The sequence below is a fragment of the Rhinopithecus roxellana genome, chromosome 15 (assembly GCF_007565055.1).
Source record: "Rhinopithecus roxellana isolate Shanxi Qingling chromosome 15, ASM756505v1, whole genome shotgun sequence".
In the NCBI taxonomy this organism is placed as follows: Eukaryota; Metazoa; Chordata; class Mammalia; order Primates; family Cercopithecidae; genus Rhinopithecus; species Rhinopithecus roxellana.
Genome location: NC_044563.1, coordinates 43,203,737 through 43,225,210, shown reverse-complemented (window position 1 = coordinate 43,225,210; position 21,474 = coordinate 43,203,737). Strand labels below are relative to the sequence as shown.

At 34.4% G+C, this 21,474-nt stretch overlaps 1 protein-coding gene across 2 annotated transcripts in view; it reads right to left on the bottom strand.

Annotated features, from left to right (window-relative positions):
• GRM5 (glutamate metabotropic receptor 5) overlaps positions 1 to 21,474 on the bottom strand; it is a 582,078-nt gene that overhangs the window by 138,986 nt on the left and 421,618 nt on the right. For both annotated transcript variants that reach the window (XM_010357229.2, XM_010357228.2), the window contains exon 4: positions 4,163 to 4,398. In XM_010357229.2, the coding sequence (XP_010355531.2) occupies positions 4,163 to 4,398 (236 nt within the window). The remainder of the gene's footprint in view (positions 1 to 4,162; positions 4,399 to 21,474) is intronic.

The window sequence follows — 21,474 nt, the reverse complement described above, 5'->3', positions numbered from 1 at the left end:
TATTTTATTGCATAATTTATTTATATATTTTATTATTATAAAATATTATATACAATTATATATAATTAATACATTTTGTATTATATATTATATAGTATTATATATTATACAATATATAATGTATTACATATATAATATATTACATATTATATATGTAATTTAAAAATTCTTGAATTTTATTTGCTATATTGCCACCAGGGGAAGCACATTGAGAATGATGGCTAACTTCTCAATGAAATCACAAAATCTGGAAGAAAATGAAATGACATTTTTAAAGAAAAACATAAGAACAAAGCAAGTGAACAAAAGAAAATCTGCCAATATCAAATGCTATACTCAGTGAAAATATCTTTTAAAAATAAAAGGTGAAATAAAAATATTCTAAGAAAAATATATGCTAATACAACTTCCTGGCAGTAAATTGGCATATACAAGAAATACTAAAGGAATTTCCTTGGGCTGAAAGAATTATAGATGGAAGCATGGAAGTACAAGAAGGGACGAAGAACAATAGCCTCAATAAATATAAAACTATTGATCATCTATGACTATAATCATAACAGAGTCCTGTGGTATATAGAGTACACGTAAAAGTAAACTATATGGCAATTGCAAATAAAATTCTGAAGGGGTATATAGATTTAAATATTTGCAAGCTTCTTGAATGTGATAAGAACCAACTTAGAATATTCTGTATTAAACTAAGGACTCATTTGATAATTTCTATTGAAAACTACAAATAACTTATACAAAGAGATGAAAGAAAAATGTTAAGAGAAAGAGAATAATAAAAATTATTGATTAGGCCGGGCGCGGTGGCTCAAGCCTGTAATCCCAGCACTTTGGGAGGCCGAGACGGGTGGATCACGAGGTCAGGAGATCGAGACCATTCTGGCTAATACGGTGAAACCCCGTCTCTACTAAGAAAAAAAAAAAAAATACAAAAAAGTAGCCGGGCGAGGTGGCGGGCACCTGTAGTCCCAGCTACTCGGGAGGCTGAGGCAGGAGAATGGCGTAAACCCGGGAGGCGGAGCTTGCAGTGAGCTGAGATCTGGCCAGGGCACTCCAGCCTGGGCGACAGAGCGAGACTCCATCTCAAAAAAAAAAAAAAAAAAAAAAAAAAAAAAAAAAAAAAAAATTATTGATTAATACAAAATAAAGCAGAAAAGATGGAGGAATAAAGAACTAAATAATAAATTGGACAAAAAGAAAACAAGTAGTAAATGAGAGATATAGTAAGGTAATAAAAAAACCAAGCTTCTCTTTTGGCAATTTTATAATACCTATAGCTGACAAAGGACTCATATCCATACTATAGAGGAATTCTTACAATAGATATTAAAAAGATAATAAAGAAATGTTCAAAAGTCTCGAACAGACACAAAAGAGGATACCAACTTTCCAAAAACATATGAAAAGGAGCTTAACTTTGAAATACATCAAGAAAAAGTCAATTGAAATCACCATATGATAGAACTACATGCTCACAGATTGTCAAAAATACAAAAGAAAAAAACAGATATTAACAAGGGTGTGGAACAACTGAAACTCTCATACAACTGAAACTCTCATACATGATAGGAAGGAAATGTCCAATTGACTTTGGATTACATAAGAAACTAGGGTCAAAAGTAGCAGGTAGTGAATATTTGAGTATCTTTTATTGCATTTCATAGTAAGACATAAATAATTCTAAGAATTATTTTTCCTTGTATCTTTGATCTATATATTGACATATAATGCAGATTTGATGGTTATTTTCAATCTGTTACATTTAATTTGTTAGTCTATTGGCTAAACTCTAGACAAATCTGAGTTCAGTTTTAAATTCTAATTCTTAATAGTTATATGACTGGAGGAACTTATTTTGTCTCTCTAAATCATGCCGTGTCATCTTTAAAATGAAGATATTATACATCCCTCATTAAGAATAACAGAGGTAGTACATATAAAGTGTCCATGCCTATGTACCAAATGACATCTGTTGTCAGATGAGATTCCAAGTGGGAGGACTAAGTGGTGCTTTCCATGACTGCAGTAAAGAACAGATTCTGAGCAGAGAGATCACACCAAGGTGCTCACATGAGAGACAGAGAGCTACAGCAGCAAGGTCAAGGGAGGATTTTACAGAATGGTTTCCATAGAAATGATATTTTCATGGAAATCAAAGTTTTCAAGACTATATTTAAGCGGGACTTCAAGCAAATAGAGAAACAAATAACTATTTTCAAGAGGAGGCATTTCAGATTAAAAAAAGAAAAGAAAAACAGTGGGAAAAGAAGAAATTAATAAAGAAAGAAGGTGCAGGTCAACTGGAAAAATTCCCTTAAATATACTGGTTAGTGTTGTCACTAATTCCTACCAAAGAGGAACTAAAGATGAGATCATAGCTACTCCTTACCTTTCAGAACTCCTCCAATGAAGCTACATATAGTAATAAGTACACAAACATAGAATAGACCATAGAAAGACATATGCTCCCTCAAGAGAGGAAAGAAATTTGCTTTCTTCAGAAACTAGATAGAACTGTTGAAATATGAAATTAGCTACAATTTTGAAATCGTGAGCCATAAGTGGCAATCCTTTTGTTTCTCACATATTTTACCATAAAAAATGAAAACAAAGGAAATGAGTAAGCATTTGAGGATTTGGGGCAGAGTAAGAAGGATCTGAAGTGGGAGAGAAGCAAACATATTCTCACACTGTTGCAATGCTTTCTGGATTTCATTGACCAGTGTATTATGCTACACTCCAGCATTCCTCCCTTCCCCTTCTACCCAAATAGGAACTGATATGGGATTGCTGGGTTATTGTTTTATGAAGCAATTACATTTAAAAACAATCACAAGCCACCATTGGATATCTCCATCATTTCCCAAAAGAACAAACTGATACCAGAAACATAGGATGAACATGACCTCAGAGGGAGAAAGCTTTATGAATGACTCACTACATTGTTTCTGTTTCTATCACTTTTTGTTGCTGGTATGTCACAACCTCTCTGTGGACTAGAATTGGGTAATGGACGAGGATTTCAAGCCCACTGCCTCACTGAATTCTGGTGTTCCAGCACCATGGATAAAGGCACCTATACCACCAACTAACAAAAACATATCAGAGCAAGTATTTACTCTAGTAAGATTTTAGATAATTTATTACTATTTATATCATTCAAAAATTTGAACATGTTTCACGTTCAATTTGCATTTTCCTCCTATGCAAATGCATATAAGGTTTCTTCTTACACAATGTAGGATAAGTCAGTTCCAAAAAAAAAATCCTTTATCAATTTTTACAAACATTAACCTTTGCAGGCACAGATGTTTGATAGATAGATGATATAGATATAGATATAGATAGATGTAGTATATGCTGGCTCTACCTGGTTATTAGAATCGAGATTCTTTTTGGACATGTTACAAATAATATTAACTCACACCCTTATGTTAAACCCTTAGTTATCTTATCACTTATAATGTTCAATTGCAATTTTTGTTGGCATTACTATCTCCCTTCCAAGACAGTAAACCTTTGAGGACAGGAACTAGCTTTCTCCATCTTGATATCTTGACAACTAAAGCAAAATTTAGTCCATTCTTAGTCTCTTATAAGTGTTTGTTGAATGCTTGAATGAATGGCTCTACTTAGGTTACGTTTCCTGAAACATCACAATTATATATAGCAAATCCATGGTACTATTTTATGGTTTATTGATGGAGGTAGCAACTCAATCTGTCCTTTAACACTCATTTATGCATTCTTTGTACATATATGAAACTGTTACTATCTGCTTCCATTGTGCTAACTACTCTGGATAAAAGAAATGAGCAGAATGTAGTCACTGTATTCAAGGATGTCAGAAATAGTTCCATTCTGGAGTTCATGTGATCTTTTTAGCACAATGCCTTATGGAAATACAATCAATTTTTTGAATGATACAAATAGAAATGATCTAATCACATAAAATATCACTAAATACTTGCTCTGATATGTTTTTCCTAATGAGACTAAAACCCGTTTATCACCGTAAGTGGTAATATCCACTCTACTTATGTAAGAGTCTTCCCCTCTAACAAATTACAGCCACTATCCCCATGACATGGTTTACTTAAATTGGAGCCTTAGCCTTATGCATTTTAAATGAAACAATAAATCTGCTTACTATTGCAAGTCTTGTTGTATTTGCTGTTCTCCTGTGGAAACCCTTCTAGTCGGCACTGAAAACGATGCTGCCAAAATTCTTGAAACCAAGGGTTTCGATGGTTTGTTTCTGGCCGGAGGTTCAGATAATAATCATCAAACCACTTGACATCGGGAGATTGGAGCTTGATTGTGATGCCACCAACAGCTTCTCGCTGATATCCATCTGTCACATCATACCTGTCAGCCCAGCCATCACTGTGGGGAAATAAAAAACCCCTCAGCTTAGAACAGATATCTCCTAAGCAAATGAATCAATTTGCTTTCCTTTTGACGAGATTAGTCATTAAATGGATACCTTAGGCCACATGATGGTCCTATATTACACCGAGGTGATTATTGATATAGCAGCTTGTTAGAATAGAAAGTGCAATAACACCATGGAAACTTTGGGTCTAAGAGTGCTAAAAGGAACTAACTACACTTACCTTAAACTGCAGAGAATAGCCTGAAGATTCTGGCAGAATTTTACTGGTTGCAAAATATAGTATACACATGGAAGCTGCATAATATCATCATTCACATTTTTAACTGACATTTAATAGCCAGGCCAAGTTAACTTTGAATACAGTATTTTCTTTGGCTTCATAATAGTAATTATAATGATCATAAAATAAGAATCAAAAATATCATCCAACATATCCAATATTAATCATCCTGTGACACAACATTTTTGTTCGAATTTTGCAAGTGAATAATAGGTTTAAAAAACATTTGCTGATTATGGTTACTCTATTACGTGTTGATTTGCCAAGCCTCAAACTGAAATCTCTGTAGTCCATAGTCCATACACTCTTTCCTATGGAATTTCTAAAATACATTTAAAATGTACATCTGAAATCACATTTTATATTAGAGTGCCCAAAAGAACTTCTGAACAATGTGCCATCAAAAGTGGTGAAGGGATCATACTCCTCAACATAACTATCATTCTATGCACTGATCACTCAAAGTTATTTAGGAATTTTAAGATAAAAGGATTTGAAATCAGAGGGTTCGTATTATAATGCTAGAGGAGAGTATAACTGAATAAGAAAAAAGTCTTCTACAATGATTTGGAAAATACATGAAACATAGTATTGGAAATAAAAACAAAAGGCATGAAAAGATGTTTGTGTAAAATTTGGGTATACCCTAGGGCATCTAAGGAAGAAGGAAACTGACTTGTCCCTCTTCACTGCTACTGATTGGATATACACAATTTGTGCTGTATGTCTGCTGGAATCCAGTGGTACTATCTTTCCCTGGAAGAAGTGCAAGTGCTTGTTAAAGAAGTATGAGGAAAGGGACAATTTGACTAAATCTCGAGTAACCTCAAAGAGAGAAGAGAAGGAATATAGAGAGATCTAAGGGGAAGAACAGGCTAGAACCTCCTAAATGCAAAGCAGGAAAAAGTGTTAGGAGGTGAGCTGGGGGTAGGGGCAGTGGGTACTAGGGAGAGGATGTGGGAAGAGATTTATACTACCAATCACTGCTTACCTCAGTGATATTCAAATATTTCCATTTAACAGAATGTTAATTTATTTTTACATTACTTTCATTGCATTTTGCCCTTAACATTTTTTTACTATGCAGAAAGCATGGTCCAATATTTTGCATAAGAAAATCAGTGCCAAGAAAGTATTATGTAAGTAATTAATTTAAATTATACAGAAAGCATGCACTTTTTCCAGTATGCTCTGCTCTACCAACTTTGATATAAATATTGATAATTGCGAGTTATTCCAAAGATCATATATTACTCATTAAGATATCATAAGGGCTTGAGATGACTTGAGATAATTAGCTAGGGCATCCGTGGGTGGCGAGAAGGGATAAAACAAACAAAAAGAACACCTTTTTTTCTCCAAGTCCTCCTTGGCAAAAAGATATTTCATTAGAAATTACCTATAGTGAAATTTCAAAAACTTTTGTGGCAAATCAAGAAAAAAAAATAGTAATGTAGTATGTTTTGTCCCAATGTTGAATTTGGTTACTTCACACATTATCTTCCCTCAAGTTTCCCATTTTCAGCTCCAGAAGATTTTATTTAAAGCTGACAAGTTGAAATGAAGTGGGCTTGTTTGCCTCATTTTCTCCTCTGTTTTGGAGGGTTTATTATATCACTGAGATGAGAGTGTGGGTCTCATTGGCACTCAAGGAGCTGCATGGGCGTGTTGCAAATGGGACAGGAAGCTGTTTGTCAAGCAGAGCCCCATTCTCCAAGGAAGTGGGAATTTAAATTGCTCCTTTTGTTAACATTAGCTCGCTCTTATGTAACACTATGATTATGAATATTACATAAGAAATGTAAGATTATAATGGCTCCAATTTACCCTTCACAGTTCACTCATTGAATTTAACGGGGATTGTAAAAACTTTGTTTTGATAAACTTTTTTGCAGGTGATATTTCCATAAAAGAAAACTGTCAGGATGAGAGTGATAATTTACTCATCTCTCATCATGTACTTTCTCTGTTTTTTTTTTTTGAGGTATTTATCTTTTCTGTAAGTTTAATACTTTAGAAAACTATGATGTTTTATTATTAGTCTTACAAGTTAAAGTTGTGAGTTTAAAATAATTTTTGTTTCAGATGTTGCCAATTAACAGCAAAATATAAATGATAAAGGAGATAGTATAGAAACAGAAAATCCCAATATCTATGTGACAAAACAGGGTCATGCTATTTAAAATTTTTGGGTAACATCTGCTATGTTGATCCCCCCAAAAAACAGTTTAACACTGGCTAAATTAGAGGGTGGTGTATTGACTTTAGCTTATTAAATATTAACATTTTTATATAAATATGTTTTTAAGATTTGTATTAAGATGATAGGGCATCTCTAAGTATGATGCAATAAATTCAGCAGTAAAACGAAATGCAAAGAAAAAACCTTTCTACCACCTAAAGCTTTCTATTACTTTGATAGGGTGGACCTTCAATATTCTGGTACTACTTTAATTCTTTGGGTGACACATATTTTACCAAAGCAAGAGAAAACAGAGGAATAAAGATAGGGAAGGAAACTAACATTTACTAAAAATCTACCACATTTAAGGCACTTTACTAGATTTATTATTTGTCCACCCATTCAATTTCTCCCTCTTCTCACTGGTGGGCATTTTGCCCAACTCCTCATAATCCATTTTATTCTTTTCTTTCCAGTTGTTTGAATATACAGTTGGTCGTCATTATTTACAGATTCTGTGTTTACAAATTTAACTGCTTGCTGAAGTTTATTTGCAATACCAGAATCAATATTGGTGGCATTTTTGCAGTCCTTCATGGGCATGCAGAGAGTGGCACACATTTGAGACTACTGAAGTGCATGTCCCCATCTGAGGTTGAAAAGGGTGACTCTCTGCTTTCTTGTTTCAGTTCTCATACTACAAACAAGTGTCCTTTTCAGTATCTATTTAGTGCCATCTTTTGCAGGTTTGTGTTATTGGTGATTTTACTGTTTAATTTGGCCTCCAAGAATAAAGCCTGATGTGTTATCTAGTGTTTCTAAACATAAGATGGCTGTAATATACATAGAAAATACAGTCAGCCCTTTGTAACTGTGGGTTCCATATTCACGGATTTCATCAATAATTAATTGAAAATATTTGGAATAATAAAAAATACAAATAAAAAACAAGACAGTACAATGACTACTGATATAACACGTATGTTATATTAGGGATAATAATTAATCTAGAGCTAAAATTTAAAGTATAATGGAGGATGTGTACAGGTTACAAGTAAAAACTAAGCTACCTGATACAAGAGACCTGAGCATCTTTAGATTTTGGTATTAGTGGGGTAAGGGGAAGAAGTGTCCTGGAACCAATGCTCTGCAAATATCAAGGGACTAGGGATAACTGTATGTAGACAATACATATGTTAAATAAGCTGCATGAATAAAGTTGCTGCAAGTTCAATGTTACTGAATCAACAATATATATTAAATAATGTGTCTTTAAATAAGAACACACATAAAGCAAGGTTATGTTTTGACTAGTTGATGAACATGTTGTGACTAAAGACTCACAGCAAACTAAGCTTATATTTCCTCTAGAAGTAATGGTCATTATTCACTAATTTACTGTTTGCTGCATGTTTATAGAACATTACTGTGAATAATAAAAATTGGCTGTAATTACATATAATCTTAATCTGGATTTTTTTTAGTCAGGTTTGTAGCCTTTCTTTGGCTATGGAAGCAGAATAACTTGGACATTTAAAATAGAAAAAGCATTCTTCACTTACTTAGCTTGGCTTAACTAAAGGAGGATTCTTTGTACATATGTACTGGATTCTCAAAACACCTCACTAGCAGTTACTTAGATCCTTTAAATATTCCCTGCAAACATCTTAAGGGCATGCTAATCTAGCAAGAATTTACTTTCACTTTCTTCCCAAGATTGCATTACCAAAAATATACTCTCTTTCTCTACAATCTACTCTTCCCCTTTCTCCTTTCAACCCTAATTCCTATGATTTCTCATAATAAGAAACTCATGAAAGCTTAATTTTTCTTCATTTCAACAGACAGTTCTTGTCTAAAACAAAATTGACTCTTGAATTACCCTGCTATTTTTTTCCTAGGTCTCTATAATTTTCCTTCTTTTCTTCAACATTTATTAGATGTCTACCCATCTTAGACTAAATTATTTTGTCACAATCAATAGTCCCAGTATCTCACTGGTATAGAAGAGAGATTTATTTCAGCCTTTATATTCACTGCAAATGGCCTATAACTCTGTTCTATGTCATCTTCATTTTGAATTTGAAGTCTAAAAGAATAGTCTGTTTCTGGGACATACCAATCGTGTAGAGCAGGAGTGCCCAAACCCCAGCTTTCAGACCAGTACCTGTCCGTGTCTTGTTAGGAACGTGGCTGCACAGTAGAAGGTGAGCCCTGGGTGAGTGAGCATTACCTCCTGAGCTCTGTCGCCTGTTAGATCTAATGCAGAGGCATTAGATTACCATAGGATGGTGAATCCTATAGCGAACTGTGAGTGAGCTAGGTTGTGCGCTCCTTATAAGATGGAACAGTTTCATCCATGAAACCAGTCCCTGGTGCCAAAAACGTTGGGGACCACTGTTGTAGAAGGAAAAACAGATATGATAGGGGAATCATACAATTGTTCTTAACATTCTGCTTAAAAGTGGCACATGTTATTTCTGCTCACATTTCACTGACTGAACAAATCACATGGCTAAACCTGACCTGAATGGGACAGGCATCCATGGTTTTTCCTATGGAGAGGAGCAGTGAATATTTTGAAGAAAATGCAACTGACAATTTCAACTATGTGTTGAAATTGTATTGAAACTGAGAAGAAACATGAGTTAAATAGGTTTTAGAGACTATGCTCCAGCAGTTCACAAGTCTAGTGGAGGGATGAGAAAGGAGGACAGATGTAAATAAGTGACCACATACAAACGATTATTATGGGCATGTGCTAAATGCAGTGAGAGAGCAGATGAATAAATAATTGACCAACACTTTTAGGGAGATAAGATTTGAACTAAGTTTGAAAAGTGTGGACAATAGAGTGATACCAGCAGTTTGAAATATTGTTTTCTATATATTGAAAAAAATTGTTAATCAAGGAATAGTAAATACGAAGCATTCCAGCTATGTAGGGTGCACAGGTCAGAGAAGTAATGAGAGGGTGAGCTGAAGAGAATCAGTTGTGAATCTTCTTTTGTGCCATCCTAAAGATTTCCAACTTTGTCATACAGGTAGTGAGGAGCCAGTGATGGCTTTTAGAGTGGGAAATGATACAAAGACATGATGAGAAGTAGATAAACTCTGCTAAAAGCTTACATGACAGATCAGAGCTGTTGGAGATGAAGGTTAGGGAATCAAGTTAGAAAATACGTTGCAATGGTCAATGAAGCCAATGGAGAATTGAATTAAGGGAGTGGCAGTAAGAATGAAGAGCCCTATTTAATAGGAATCTTAAGGTAGAACCTCTGAACCTGTGGGGCATAGAAGGTAAAGGAGCATTTTAATGGTTTGTGGGAGGAGAATAACAACATTGCGTGTAGCTCCATGTCCTAGGCTGGACAGTATGTGAAGAGAACAAGTTTTGTTTGAAAAAGGAAGAAAATGAGTATAAGTTGGTATCTGTGGTGTTCAGATTTATCTTTATATGATCTCTCACATTTCTGTTTCTCCTGGATTTCTACATATTATCTCCATATGCAACTGGTTTGAATGTTAAAAATGCAAGTTAACAATGTTCTTACCTGTGGTTCCAGTACGATATTAACCTACTCTTTTTTATTGTATGTATGTTTTTGCATGCAGTGCAATAGCTGTTGGCACTCAACAATATGAGAAACAATGGTAATTATACATCTGTAAAGATTTATACCTTATATCATTGTATGCTTATACTGAAAGTATTTTAACTTTATAATTATTTCTATCATTCATTATATTAAATTTATGAACTATAAAGCAGACCAATAGTTATAAAATAATTATGGTAGGATTTAACAACCAATAGGCTTAATATCACAATCTATTTTTGCTAGAGTGTGAAAGCTCTTGAGTTCTATATGCTAACAGGAATATGTAAAAATAAATCTTAGACAATTATGAAGAAAAAAGTCTAAGGATTATGGAATGTTAGGGCAGCAATGCTAAATAATTTAAAAATCTATCTCCCTTAATGAAATCTAAATCCATAAAATGCAGACAATATAATTTTTTCTTTCTTTCTTCATTTCCTATCAATATATGTTATAAATTATTGCTATAGAAAACAGAAAAATACATGTAGCACTGAAAATTGCATTAAGTGATCCTTTAATAACAGTCTCAATATTTTACTCATTTCAATTTATTAATTCACTAAACATTTGAATGCCTCCTCTGTGCCAGACACTGGTAGGTTCCAGGCCATGCCCTCAAGAAGTCAACAGTCCATTAGGCATGACCTGTCTGAATGGGCATTGCCAGCTTCCAGTCCATTGCATTTTTCTCATTTATCCTTCAGATTAAACATGCCCTTTCCTTTTTATTCAGTCTTTCCATAAATAGTAGAAATCATTAGATTTCCAGTCACCGAGTTATTTACTGAAAATTACATTCCTGTCTTGCCTCCCTAAGATTATTCTCTGATCACCTCAATTAGTATTCTGGATATTTCCAAGTTCTTAATTCTTACATTTATAATCTCTCGATTTATTTATATGGAAGACTAATTATATACAATAGGTATGGATTTCACTATTTGAACTCTCAAATGGCAACATCGTTATTTCTTAACACTACAACTCCATGGAGATTTTAGGAAGGCATCCCATGGTGCTACCTGCCATAGGCAAACACATTCTGAGTACATTCTGTACCCAAAGGAGAAATACCTGTCTATAAATGTTGGAATCTGAATGAATATTCCTAGAAGTTAGTGGTCATTAAACTTGTGTCAGGAAATGTAACTATGTGTGGGGCATGCTAGGCCCACACAGTTATTCTTGCCCACTGAAATCATTAGTTATGCTTATCATGATGAAACTGGTACTGCTGAGACAAACCTCACACATCCTGTTTATCGGAGACATAGAACATTGATTCTTATTCCCTAGATATGTTATAGTTTCACACTCCTAAGCCTTTGAGTATACTATTCCTTCTGCACAGAGTGCCATTCTTTTAACTCCTCACATGTTTTCTGATTTGATAAAATGTAATTCAACAAGTAGACAGATTTAGCTTGAATGCAACTTATCAAAAAGCTCCTCTGGGCTTAATGGTTCCTTCTGCTCTGCTTCTAAAATACAGTGACATTCATTGCTTTCTTCACTGAACAAGTATTGTGTAACTAATATTATAAATGTGTGGATATAGTGGTGACAAGGAAGGCAAGATTTCTGCTCTCATAGAGGTAACATGATGCTTTCAGTTTTGCAATTGTCATTGTATTAAAGATAGCTACGTTTATTTTTGCTCCCCGAAAGTAGACTATAAATTTTATACTTTGCACATCTTTGTATCCTTAATGCTTATTATAATGCTCAGTACATACCAAATACTCAAGAAATGTTTAATATAACTTGTTTAAAAATTAGGTTTTAAAAGGAAAACTTCAAATAACACAGATTTCTTTTCAGATAACTACATCTACTCATTTGTTAATTGAGAAAACAACACTGTCAAATGTGCCTTATAAAATGACTCTAAAAGGCTGAGTTGATTCCCCCCTGCAGAATGGTCCTCTCTATTATCTACCTGATGTTATTAAGGTTAATGAGTGTATTCATTAGGCTGCATCTCAGTATTTTTTTTTTCAAAATCTGTTTGCAACCCACATAATTATTATGGAAACTGCTGTTCTACCCACATGTAATCATCATCCTGCCAAATCTCTTATCAATAGCATTTTAACAGATATTTTGGGATTTTTAAAAATTCTAATAGTGGGAGTCTACTGACTACTAGGCTGTTTTCGTATTAATATTGCTCCCTATACCCCAGGAAGAGCAGGAAGTCTCAAATCTCTATACACTAGTGAAAATGAAGGAAAAATATTGAGACTCTATTTCGTTTTATTTTATTTATTTATTAGATACAGTCTCACTGTGTTGCCCGGGACGGATTCAAACTCCTAGGTTCAAGTAGTCATCCCACCTCAGCCTCGGGAGTAGCTAGGACTACAGGTCTTTGCCACTGTGCCTGGCTTTGAAATTTTAAATTAAAGTTCTTATGAATATACCCCAGTCAACACTAATGAGTTAATTCCAAAAAGAATCAAAATTTAGAATTTTTGAGAAAAAGATAACATTATCAACTGAAAATCAACTTATTTCTGAGGTGTATAAATCTCAATATTTCTCATTTCAAAGGATTCATAAAGAGTAAGTAGAGGTAGATTGCAGGAGTGATATCAGAACATTCAAAAGAAGGGAAAAAGTCAGGAACTTGGAATTTGTCACCTGTATACCATAAGGTAATTTTCATTGTATGGCTTTTTCTAAAGTTCTGCAGGCCTTAGAGATAATTATTAGCCCTAGTTTTTACATCTGAGGAAACTGGAGGATTAAATAACTTTATAACTAAAGAAATCTGAGGGATTAAATAACCTACTCAAAACCCCACGGCAAATGTAGAGGGGATATAAACTCAGATTTTGCAAATTCCAAAACTCTAGCACATTTCATACTTCATAAACCTGCTAAGTAATGACATACAGTAATGACAGCAGAGAACTGTGTCTTGATGAATTTTATTTAAGTGACTGACATGTATTGGAAAACAGGGATCAGATTGTAGTCTGAAAATGTGTAGGTAAGATTCTAAAATGGCACCCAAGATCGCTGAGCTTTGGGATATACACACCTGTCTTAGTTATTCAATCAAACACTCATCTGGATAAGTGCTTCTCTGGAAGGATTTTAAAGATGTATTTTAGGTTCCAAACAAGCTGACTTTAAAATAGGGATACTACCCTCTATGAATCTGATCTAACTAGGTGAGTCCTGAAAGGGACTGGTTATTTCTGATAACAAAGATTCAAATGAGAGGGACTTGACATGAGAGAGCTGGAGGAGAATCTCCATTGTTGGCTTTCCTGATGGAGGGAAAGGAATGCAGGTGGCCTCTCAGAAATGAGTATGGCCTCCAGCAAACAACCAGCACCAGAATAAGACTCAAGCATACACCCACAGACCACCAAATTCAGCCAAAAACTTGAATGTATTTGGAAGCTGATTCTTCCACAAAGCCTCCAAAAAGAAATGCAGTTCACCAATACCCTGACTACAGCCTGTTTGACCCTCAGCAGAGAACCCAGTTGCCATACACAGTCCCCTGACATCCAGAAAGTATGAAATAATACATGCAGTTTGCTTTAAGCTACTAATTTTGTTATAATTTGTTACACAACAATATAAAGTTAATACTCACTTCCCACCTCTATTCTGCATTTCTTCAGTCAGAAGGCCAATGCCTGTTAATATTTGAAGAGATAAAATCTTAGGTGGTCTGACCTAATTCTGGGTGTGGTCAGTATAGACTGATTTACAAAGACGTGGGGATTATAGAGAATAACAGATAGTAAGAGAAACCTATTAGAATAGTTGGGATATCCATCCTGTCTTGATTTTGGCTCTAGGATGGCAGGCTTAATGTCCTCTGGTTTAATGTCTTCTGGCTCCAGGGATGCTTCCTCATCATACACATCCTTTAAAGAGGAGAAGCTGATAAATATCTTTATAAATAGATTGATTACACTGTGTGTTACCCAATCTTTTGTTTCTCTCATCATATTATAGCCAGTTGGAGAAATGCAAAAATTGAGGCTATTGTATAAAATGTGCAACAACTTAGTAAGCAAAATGATCCATTTCAACGGAGAAAACACTTTGAATGAGCTATTGTATCCACAGCTTTATATAACCTTTTCTGTTTTTTCATGAAGTTTCCTTTCTTAGGATGATCTTCCAGTTTTCATGCTATAAACCCATCTTCCACTGAATTTGACTAATTCCTTCTGTTAAGCTTGTAAACTTTTGTCAGTGGGACTAGTGCTTAGAGTGCTTAGAGTATTCTGTTACATGGCTGTGCTAGGATAACACTCACATTTTTTTTTTCTTTCTTTCTTTTTTGAGACCAAGTCTCGCTCTGTCACCCAGGCTGGAGTGCAGTGGCGCAATCTCGGGTCACTACAAGCTCCACCTCTTGGGTTCACGCCATTCTCCTGCCTCAGCCTCCTGAGTAGCTGGTACTACAGGTGCCTACCACCACGCCCAGCTAATTTTTTGTATTTTTAGTAGAGATGGGGTTTCACCGTGGTCTCGATCTCCTGACCTTGTGATCCGCCTGTCTCGGCCTCCCAAAGTGCTGGGATTATAGGTGTCAGCCACCACGCCCGGCCAACATTCACCTTTTCAAAAATATTTCTTCTCTTCTTAATTGCCTCTTTTATGAAGGCCAAACAGCCTTTGAGAGCATAATCAAGGTGATTGCACAGTGCTACATGCAATATTAAATCAGTAATTTTTTATTGAACACCTATTAAATTCTAAGCAATAAGGCAGGCTTCAAGATGATATCAGTGAACATAAACCTCACCTCCCAGTTTGTTTTATTTTCTTTTATATCATAACAGGTCACTAGGGACTTCATAATTTCAAATCTATATTTTCCTCATACTTTCCTCAAACCTCCTGCATTATTTGACATTACTGATTCATTTAGCAAAATCTAGTAAGTAATGTTGCACTTGCTAAGTTCTCTGCAGAGTGCTGCATATAAGGAATAAAGAGGAGAAAAATTATTCCCTTCAGCCTTAGAGTGAGGCAAATGAAAAAAATTACTTGAATGATAACTATGCTAATGTATATAGTGTTTTTTTTTCCTGCCAAGCATTGTCCTAAGCAATATATGTTCATGTTTATATTCTGCTACATATTATATATACAGTTGGCCCTCCATAACCCTGGGTTCCCTATGTGTGGAATCAATCAACCCAGATTAAAAAAAAAAATGGATGGTTGTATCTGTACTGAACATGTACAACTTTTTTCTCTTGTCATTATTCCTAAACAATAGAGTACAGCAATTATTTCACATAACATTTTCTTTTCTTATTTCTTTTTTTTAAAGATGGAATCTTCCTTTGTTGCCCAGGCTGGAATGCAATGGCATGATCTCAGCTCACTGCAACTTCCGCCTCCCGGGTTCAAGCAATTCTCCTGTCTCAGCCTCCTCTGAAGCTGGGACTACAGGTGCACACCACCATGCCTGGCTAATTTTTGTATTTTTATTTGTGACAGGGTTTCACCATGTTGGCCAGGCTGGTCTCGAACTCCTGACCTCAGGTGATCCACCTTCCTCGGCCTCCCAAAGTGCTGGGATTACAGGTGTGAGCCACAATGTCCAGCCTCATATAGCATTTTCATTGTATTAGGTATTATAAGTAATGTAGGGATTATTTAAAGTATACAAGAGTATGTATGTAGGCTAAATGCAAATACTATATGATAATGATTTGAGCTATTATAAAAGTGACTTGAGCATCCACAAATTTTAGAATCCACAGAGGGTCTTGGAATCAATCCCACAGATGCTAAGGAAAGACTATATTTATGAAATTGAAGTACATAATTTTACATATTAACATTCCACATGAGGAAACTATAGCTTGAAAAGCAGCAAATTGCCCAGGGTCACACAAGATTTAAACCCACTCTATCTAAATCTAGACATTAAAACTGAACTAGAACAATGTATGAAATGTGATCTTTAATACAAATCTGTGTCCAAAGTTATATACATTAAAATGTAGATAGAAGAGCTAATTTAATTTCTACACACACACACACACACATACCCCTCTTGGAATTTCTTGCTTTTTTTTCCTTCTACTTGAATTGTCAAATAGAGAACTGCCTTAAACCATTAAATTAATATTCTGATAAAATGTCTATCTCTGTATTGTTCAGTGCTCTGTTATTGTTAGTAACAGTCTCTCTAATAATATGGAAAAGACCGATTAGAAGATGCTTAAGAGACCTTGATTTCTGTACATAAACACGGAATGGACTCATTTTCATTCACATTTCACTTTGAGGCAACATGTTTTTCCTTGACAAAATATCCCCATGACACTCAGGGAAACCAAGTCTATTGTGAACTTCTCACATTTATTTAATATGGTTTCCAAATAAAACTTAGAGCTATAGAAGAAGAGTAAATAATAAAAAATTATACTGGGATTCAGATTAAGTTTTAGAAATAATCATTGTACAAGAAGCGAAACAAAAGTCAAAACCTAAGTTCCTGAAAAATTTAGGTATCATATGCCCAATAATTAATCCAAGTAGACTTAAATTTTAAGTCACATAATAGAAACTCAATAGCTACTTCCACATTTGCCTGTGATAGATTAGGCAAGCCATCCTCTGAAGACAACTAGAAAAGCTAAATAATTTGAATAATTTTTTTTAAATTTGTTTAAGTGGTCAGAAAGCTGTCCAGTCAGCCAGTACTGAGGGGACCATGATCCTGGAGAGAAAAAAAAATGGACTGAGGAAAGACGTTCCCTTTGAAGTATGTGACAATTCATTGAAGTTGAACTCATTGATAAGAAGCTAAGAAGTTGGGACAAAAGCGCTAGGTGAGCTTTGAACATTTTTGAGTTCTGGGCTAATATGACATTTAAAATCTTATCAGTGAATATCTGGGAGGGAAGAGAAGCACAGATATCTGAAGCAGATACTATTTTCTCCCTTGAACCCTTTGCTAATTTGTAGGCATTTGCTGAAAAGCTCAGAAGTGGCTAAGATATTGGAAAGATGAGAAGAGCTTTAGGCAGTCATACTGAACTGAAGAAAAAAGAATTGCACTTGTCCATTAGTCCATTTCCTGTTGTTTATAAGAGAATGCCCCCAACTGGGTAATTTATAAAGAAAACAGGTTTATTCTACTTTTTATTTGGCAGGCTAAGAAGGTCAAGGGCATGCCTCTGGCTTCTGGTGAGGGCTTTTGTGCTGTATCACAACAAGGTGGACAAGGAAGTGGACACATGCAAAGAGGGGAAACTTGAGAGGTGTTCTGACTTTGTAATCACTCACTCTTCCGGGAACTAATCCATTCCCATGAGAACCAATCCAGTCTCTCAAGAGTGAGAACTCACTCAGGATGAGAGAGGAGCAACAAGCCATCGATGAGGGATCTGCCCATATAACCCAAACATCTCCCACTTGGCCCCACCTAACACCACCACAGTGGGAATCAAATTTCAGCCTGAGTTTTATTGAGAGCAAACAAACCATTGCATGTAGAAACCACTTTGAGTTTTTATTTGGGATCATTAGAGGCTATATTTTAGTTGTAAAGATGAACTGGAAAGTGTACAGGCTCCAACAAAAATGGAAACTGCTTCAAATACTCTCACTGTCAAGCTAGCTTAAAATGGTCTTCCTCTCTTCTAACTGCTATAAACAAGCAATAGCAAATTCTCTCTGGATGTACATACAACCAGATGTAGCCTTAGATTACCTCTACAATTTTTATACATGTTTGTCTATCATTTCAGTAGTAAATGGACAGGCATATGAAGCATTAAAGACAAGAATGAAATAATTAAAAACCAGGAAAAACAGTCAATGAAATCAATCCCATCCCAATCATTAGAATCAATAGAGTGAATTTAAATACAAATATGAATAATATATTCAAGAGAATAGATGAAAAGTCAGAGAATTAAGTTGAAAGCAGTAATTTAAAATAAAGAGAAATTTAAGAATGTAAACATTTAAAAATTTAAATTAAGAACTCAATGGATGTGTCAGCTTCAGCAGAATAAACACAACCAAAATGAAGTTTAGAAATCTTAAAGGAATAGAAAATATCCAGACTGAATAATGGAAAAACACAATTTTTGAATATAGAAAAGTATAAAATATGATGAAAACATCTAATTCAGATAGTTAGTTTTCCAGGGGGAGAAGAGAAAAAGAGAATAGAGTAGAAATCATATTTGAAGAGATAATGATGGAGTATTTGCAAAACCAAATGTGCAACCAGTATGAAACACACTGAAACACAGATTAATAAGTATGGTGACTCTAAGCAAAATGAATATGAAGTAATTCACACCCAGGCTTATCATAGTAAAGCTGCTAAAAATTAAAGGCAAAGTTATTGAAAGTAAAATACAGGAAGTGAGAAAAAGAAGCACATTAAACCCCCCAAAAGCTAGAGGTCATGGAAAAATAAAAATTTATGGAGAACTGCTTAAAAAAAGTATAGTAGAAAAAAAGCCTGGGCACGGTGACTCACACCTGTAATTCCAGCACTTTGGGAGCCCAATGCAGGCAGATCACAAGGTCAAGAGTTCAAGACTAGCCTGGTCAATATGGTGAAACCCCATCTGCACTAAAAAAAAAAAACACACAAAATTAGCTGGACGTGGTGGCAGGCGCCTGTAGTCCCAGCTTCTTGGGAGGCTGAGGCAGGAAAATCACTTGAACCTGGTAGGCAGAGGCTGCAGTGAGCTGAGATTGTGCTACTGCACTCCAGCCTGGGTGACAGAGGGAGACTGTATATTAAAAAAATAATAATAAATAAAAAGAAAAAGAAAAAGAAAGAAATGTTAAAGTCAAGATTGATTCTTTGGAAAGACTAATAAAACTGATGAACATTTATGAACACTTGGCAAAAATAATAAAAAAATGAGAAATGCACAAGTTATATGCTAAAAACTAATTGTAATTGGGCAGCCAAAAAGAATATTGTGAAATATATTATGGAAATAAATTTGAAAATTTAGATAAAATAGATAAATCCCTACATAAGTATTAAATGATGAAACAGAAACAAACATAATCTAAAAACAGAAGAATTTTGTATCTCTTAAATCAATGGAAGTTTATTTAAAACATCCCCAGAAACACACACACACACACACACACACACACACACACACACACACACAGAGTCTGGCCCACCAACTTCAGTAACAAATTATTCTACACCTTTGGAAGAGAAATAACACCAATACTCAACAATATTTTTCAGGAAAAAGCAAAGAGGAAAACTTCATTTTATAAGTCCAGAAAAACAGTAATAGCTAAATATTAAAATTATTTCAAAAGAAAGACAAAATATAGGCCAAACTCTTATAAATATCAATGAAAAATCTCACATAGCATATTAGGAAAGTGTGTCCAGCAATGTATGGAAATGCTAATACTCATTCAAATTTGGTATACCCCAGGAATAAGAAATTATTATTGTTATTATTGTGGTAAAAACAGGTAACAAGAGGTCTGTCTTAATAAATTTTTCACTGTACAGTACAATATTGTTAACTATAAGGACAGTATTGCACAGCAGATCATTAGAACTTATTCATCTTGTAGAACTGAAACTTCATATTTCTTGAATAGCAGCTCCCCATTTCCCTCATCCTCCCAGCCCCTGGCAACCACAATTCAGTTTATGCTTTTATCAGTTTCACTATTTTAGTCATATCTTATAAGTTGAATCATGAAGTATTTGTTTTCCTGTGACTGGCAGACATGCTATTTCACTTAGCATAGTGTTCTCATGGTTTATCCATAGCAAAATGGTGCAACCACTCTGGAAAACAATATGTAGCTTCCTCAAAATATTAAAAATTGAATTGCCATATGATCCAATAATCCTATTTCTGGGTATTCATGCAAAATAATGAAAATCAGGATTTTGAAGAGATATATATACCCTCATGTTCATTGCAGCATTGTTCACAACAATCAAGATGTAGATACACCCTAAATGTTTATTAGTGGATGAATGGATAAAGAAAATGTGGTATATACATATAAATTTATTTTAATTTTCTAAAGCTGGTCAGCTTAATTTACCACATTAACAACATAATGCAGTCAATAAATTAAAGAAAACGTGACAAATTCAACATCATTCTGATAAAATGTCCTTAGCAACCTAACTAAAAAAGATAACTTCCTTAATCTGTGCCAGTCTTTACAGTGAAGATAACACAACAGTAAAACGTTGAAATGTTTCTTCCTGATATCCAGCATAAGTGAAAGATGTCTTCACTCACTACTTTTTCCTAATATTTTATTGAATGTTCCAGCAAGTTCAATAAGGAAAGAAAATAAATAAAAAAGGAGTAAACTGTCGTTAGTCAAGAATAATGCAATTATTTACCTAGAAGATCTGAAATAATCTGTAGATATGCTACAGACACACTATTACAAATAACAAAGGAATTTAGAAAATTTGATGTGTATTAGTTTGGCATATATAAATACATTTAATTTCTGTATATCCAAAACAAATACAAATTAAAAATTTAAATATACTACTTAAAAAACACTTAATACAAAGAAATAAACCTAAATAATATGTGCAAGTTCTATTCATGCATGTAAGAAAAATTATGGGAGATTTTACTTGATAAAGAGTTAGACTGTATTCATAAATTGGATGAATGAATAACGTACAGTTAGTTCTCTTAAAGTTGATTATAGATGGATTGTAATCTCAACCAATATTCCAGTGAGTTTTCCTTGGTGGGGTTTAGGTGGAGAGGATATTTGTAAGTAGATTCTAAAATTTGTAGGGAAATGTAAAAGTTCAAAAATAGCCACGATAACCTTAATAAAGAACAAAGTTTATTTGAAAAAAATATACTATTAGATATTAGGGTTTTAGAAACTTATACATAATTTGTAGAAATAGATAAGTAGACCAATAGAACAGAGTCCCACATGCATAGAGAGATTTACTTTCTAACAAAGGCAACACTGCAAAGAAGTAGGAAAAAATGTTCTA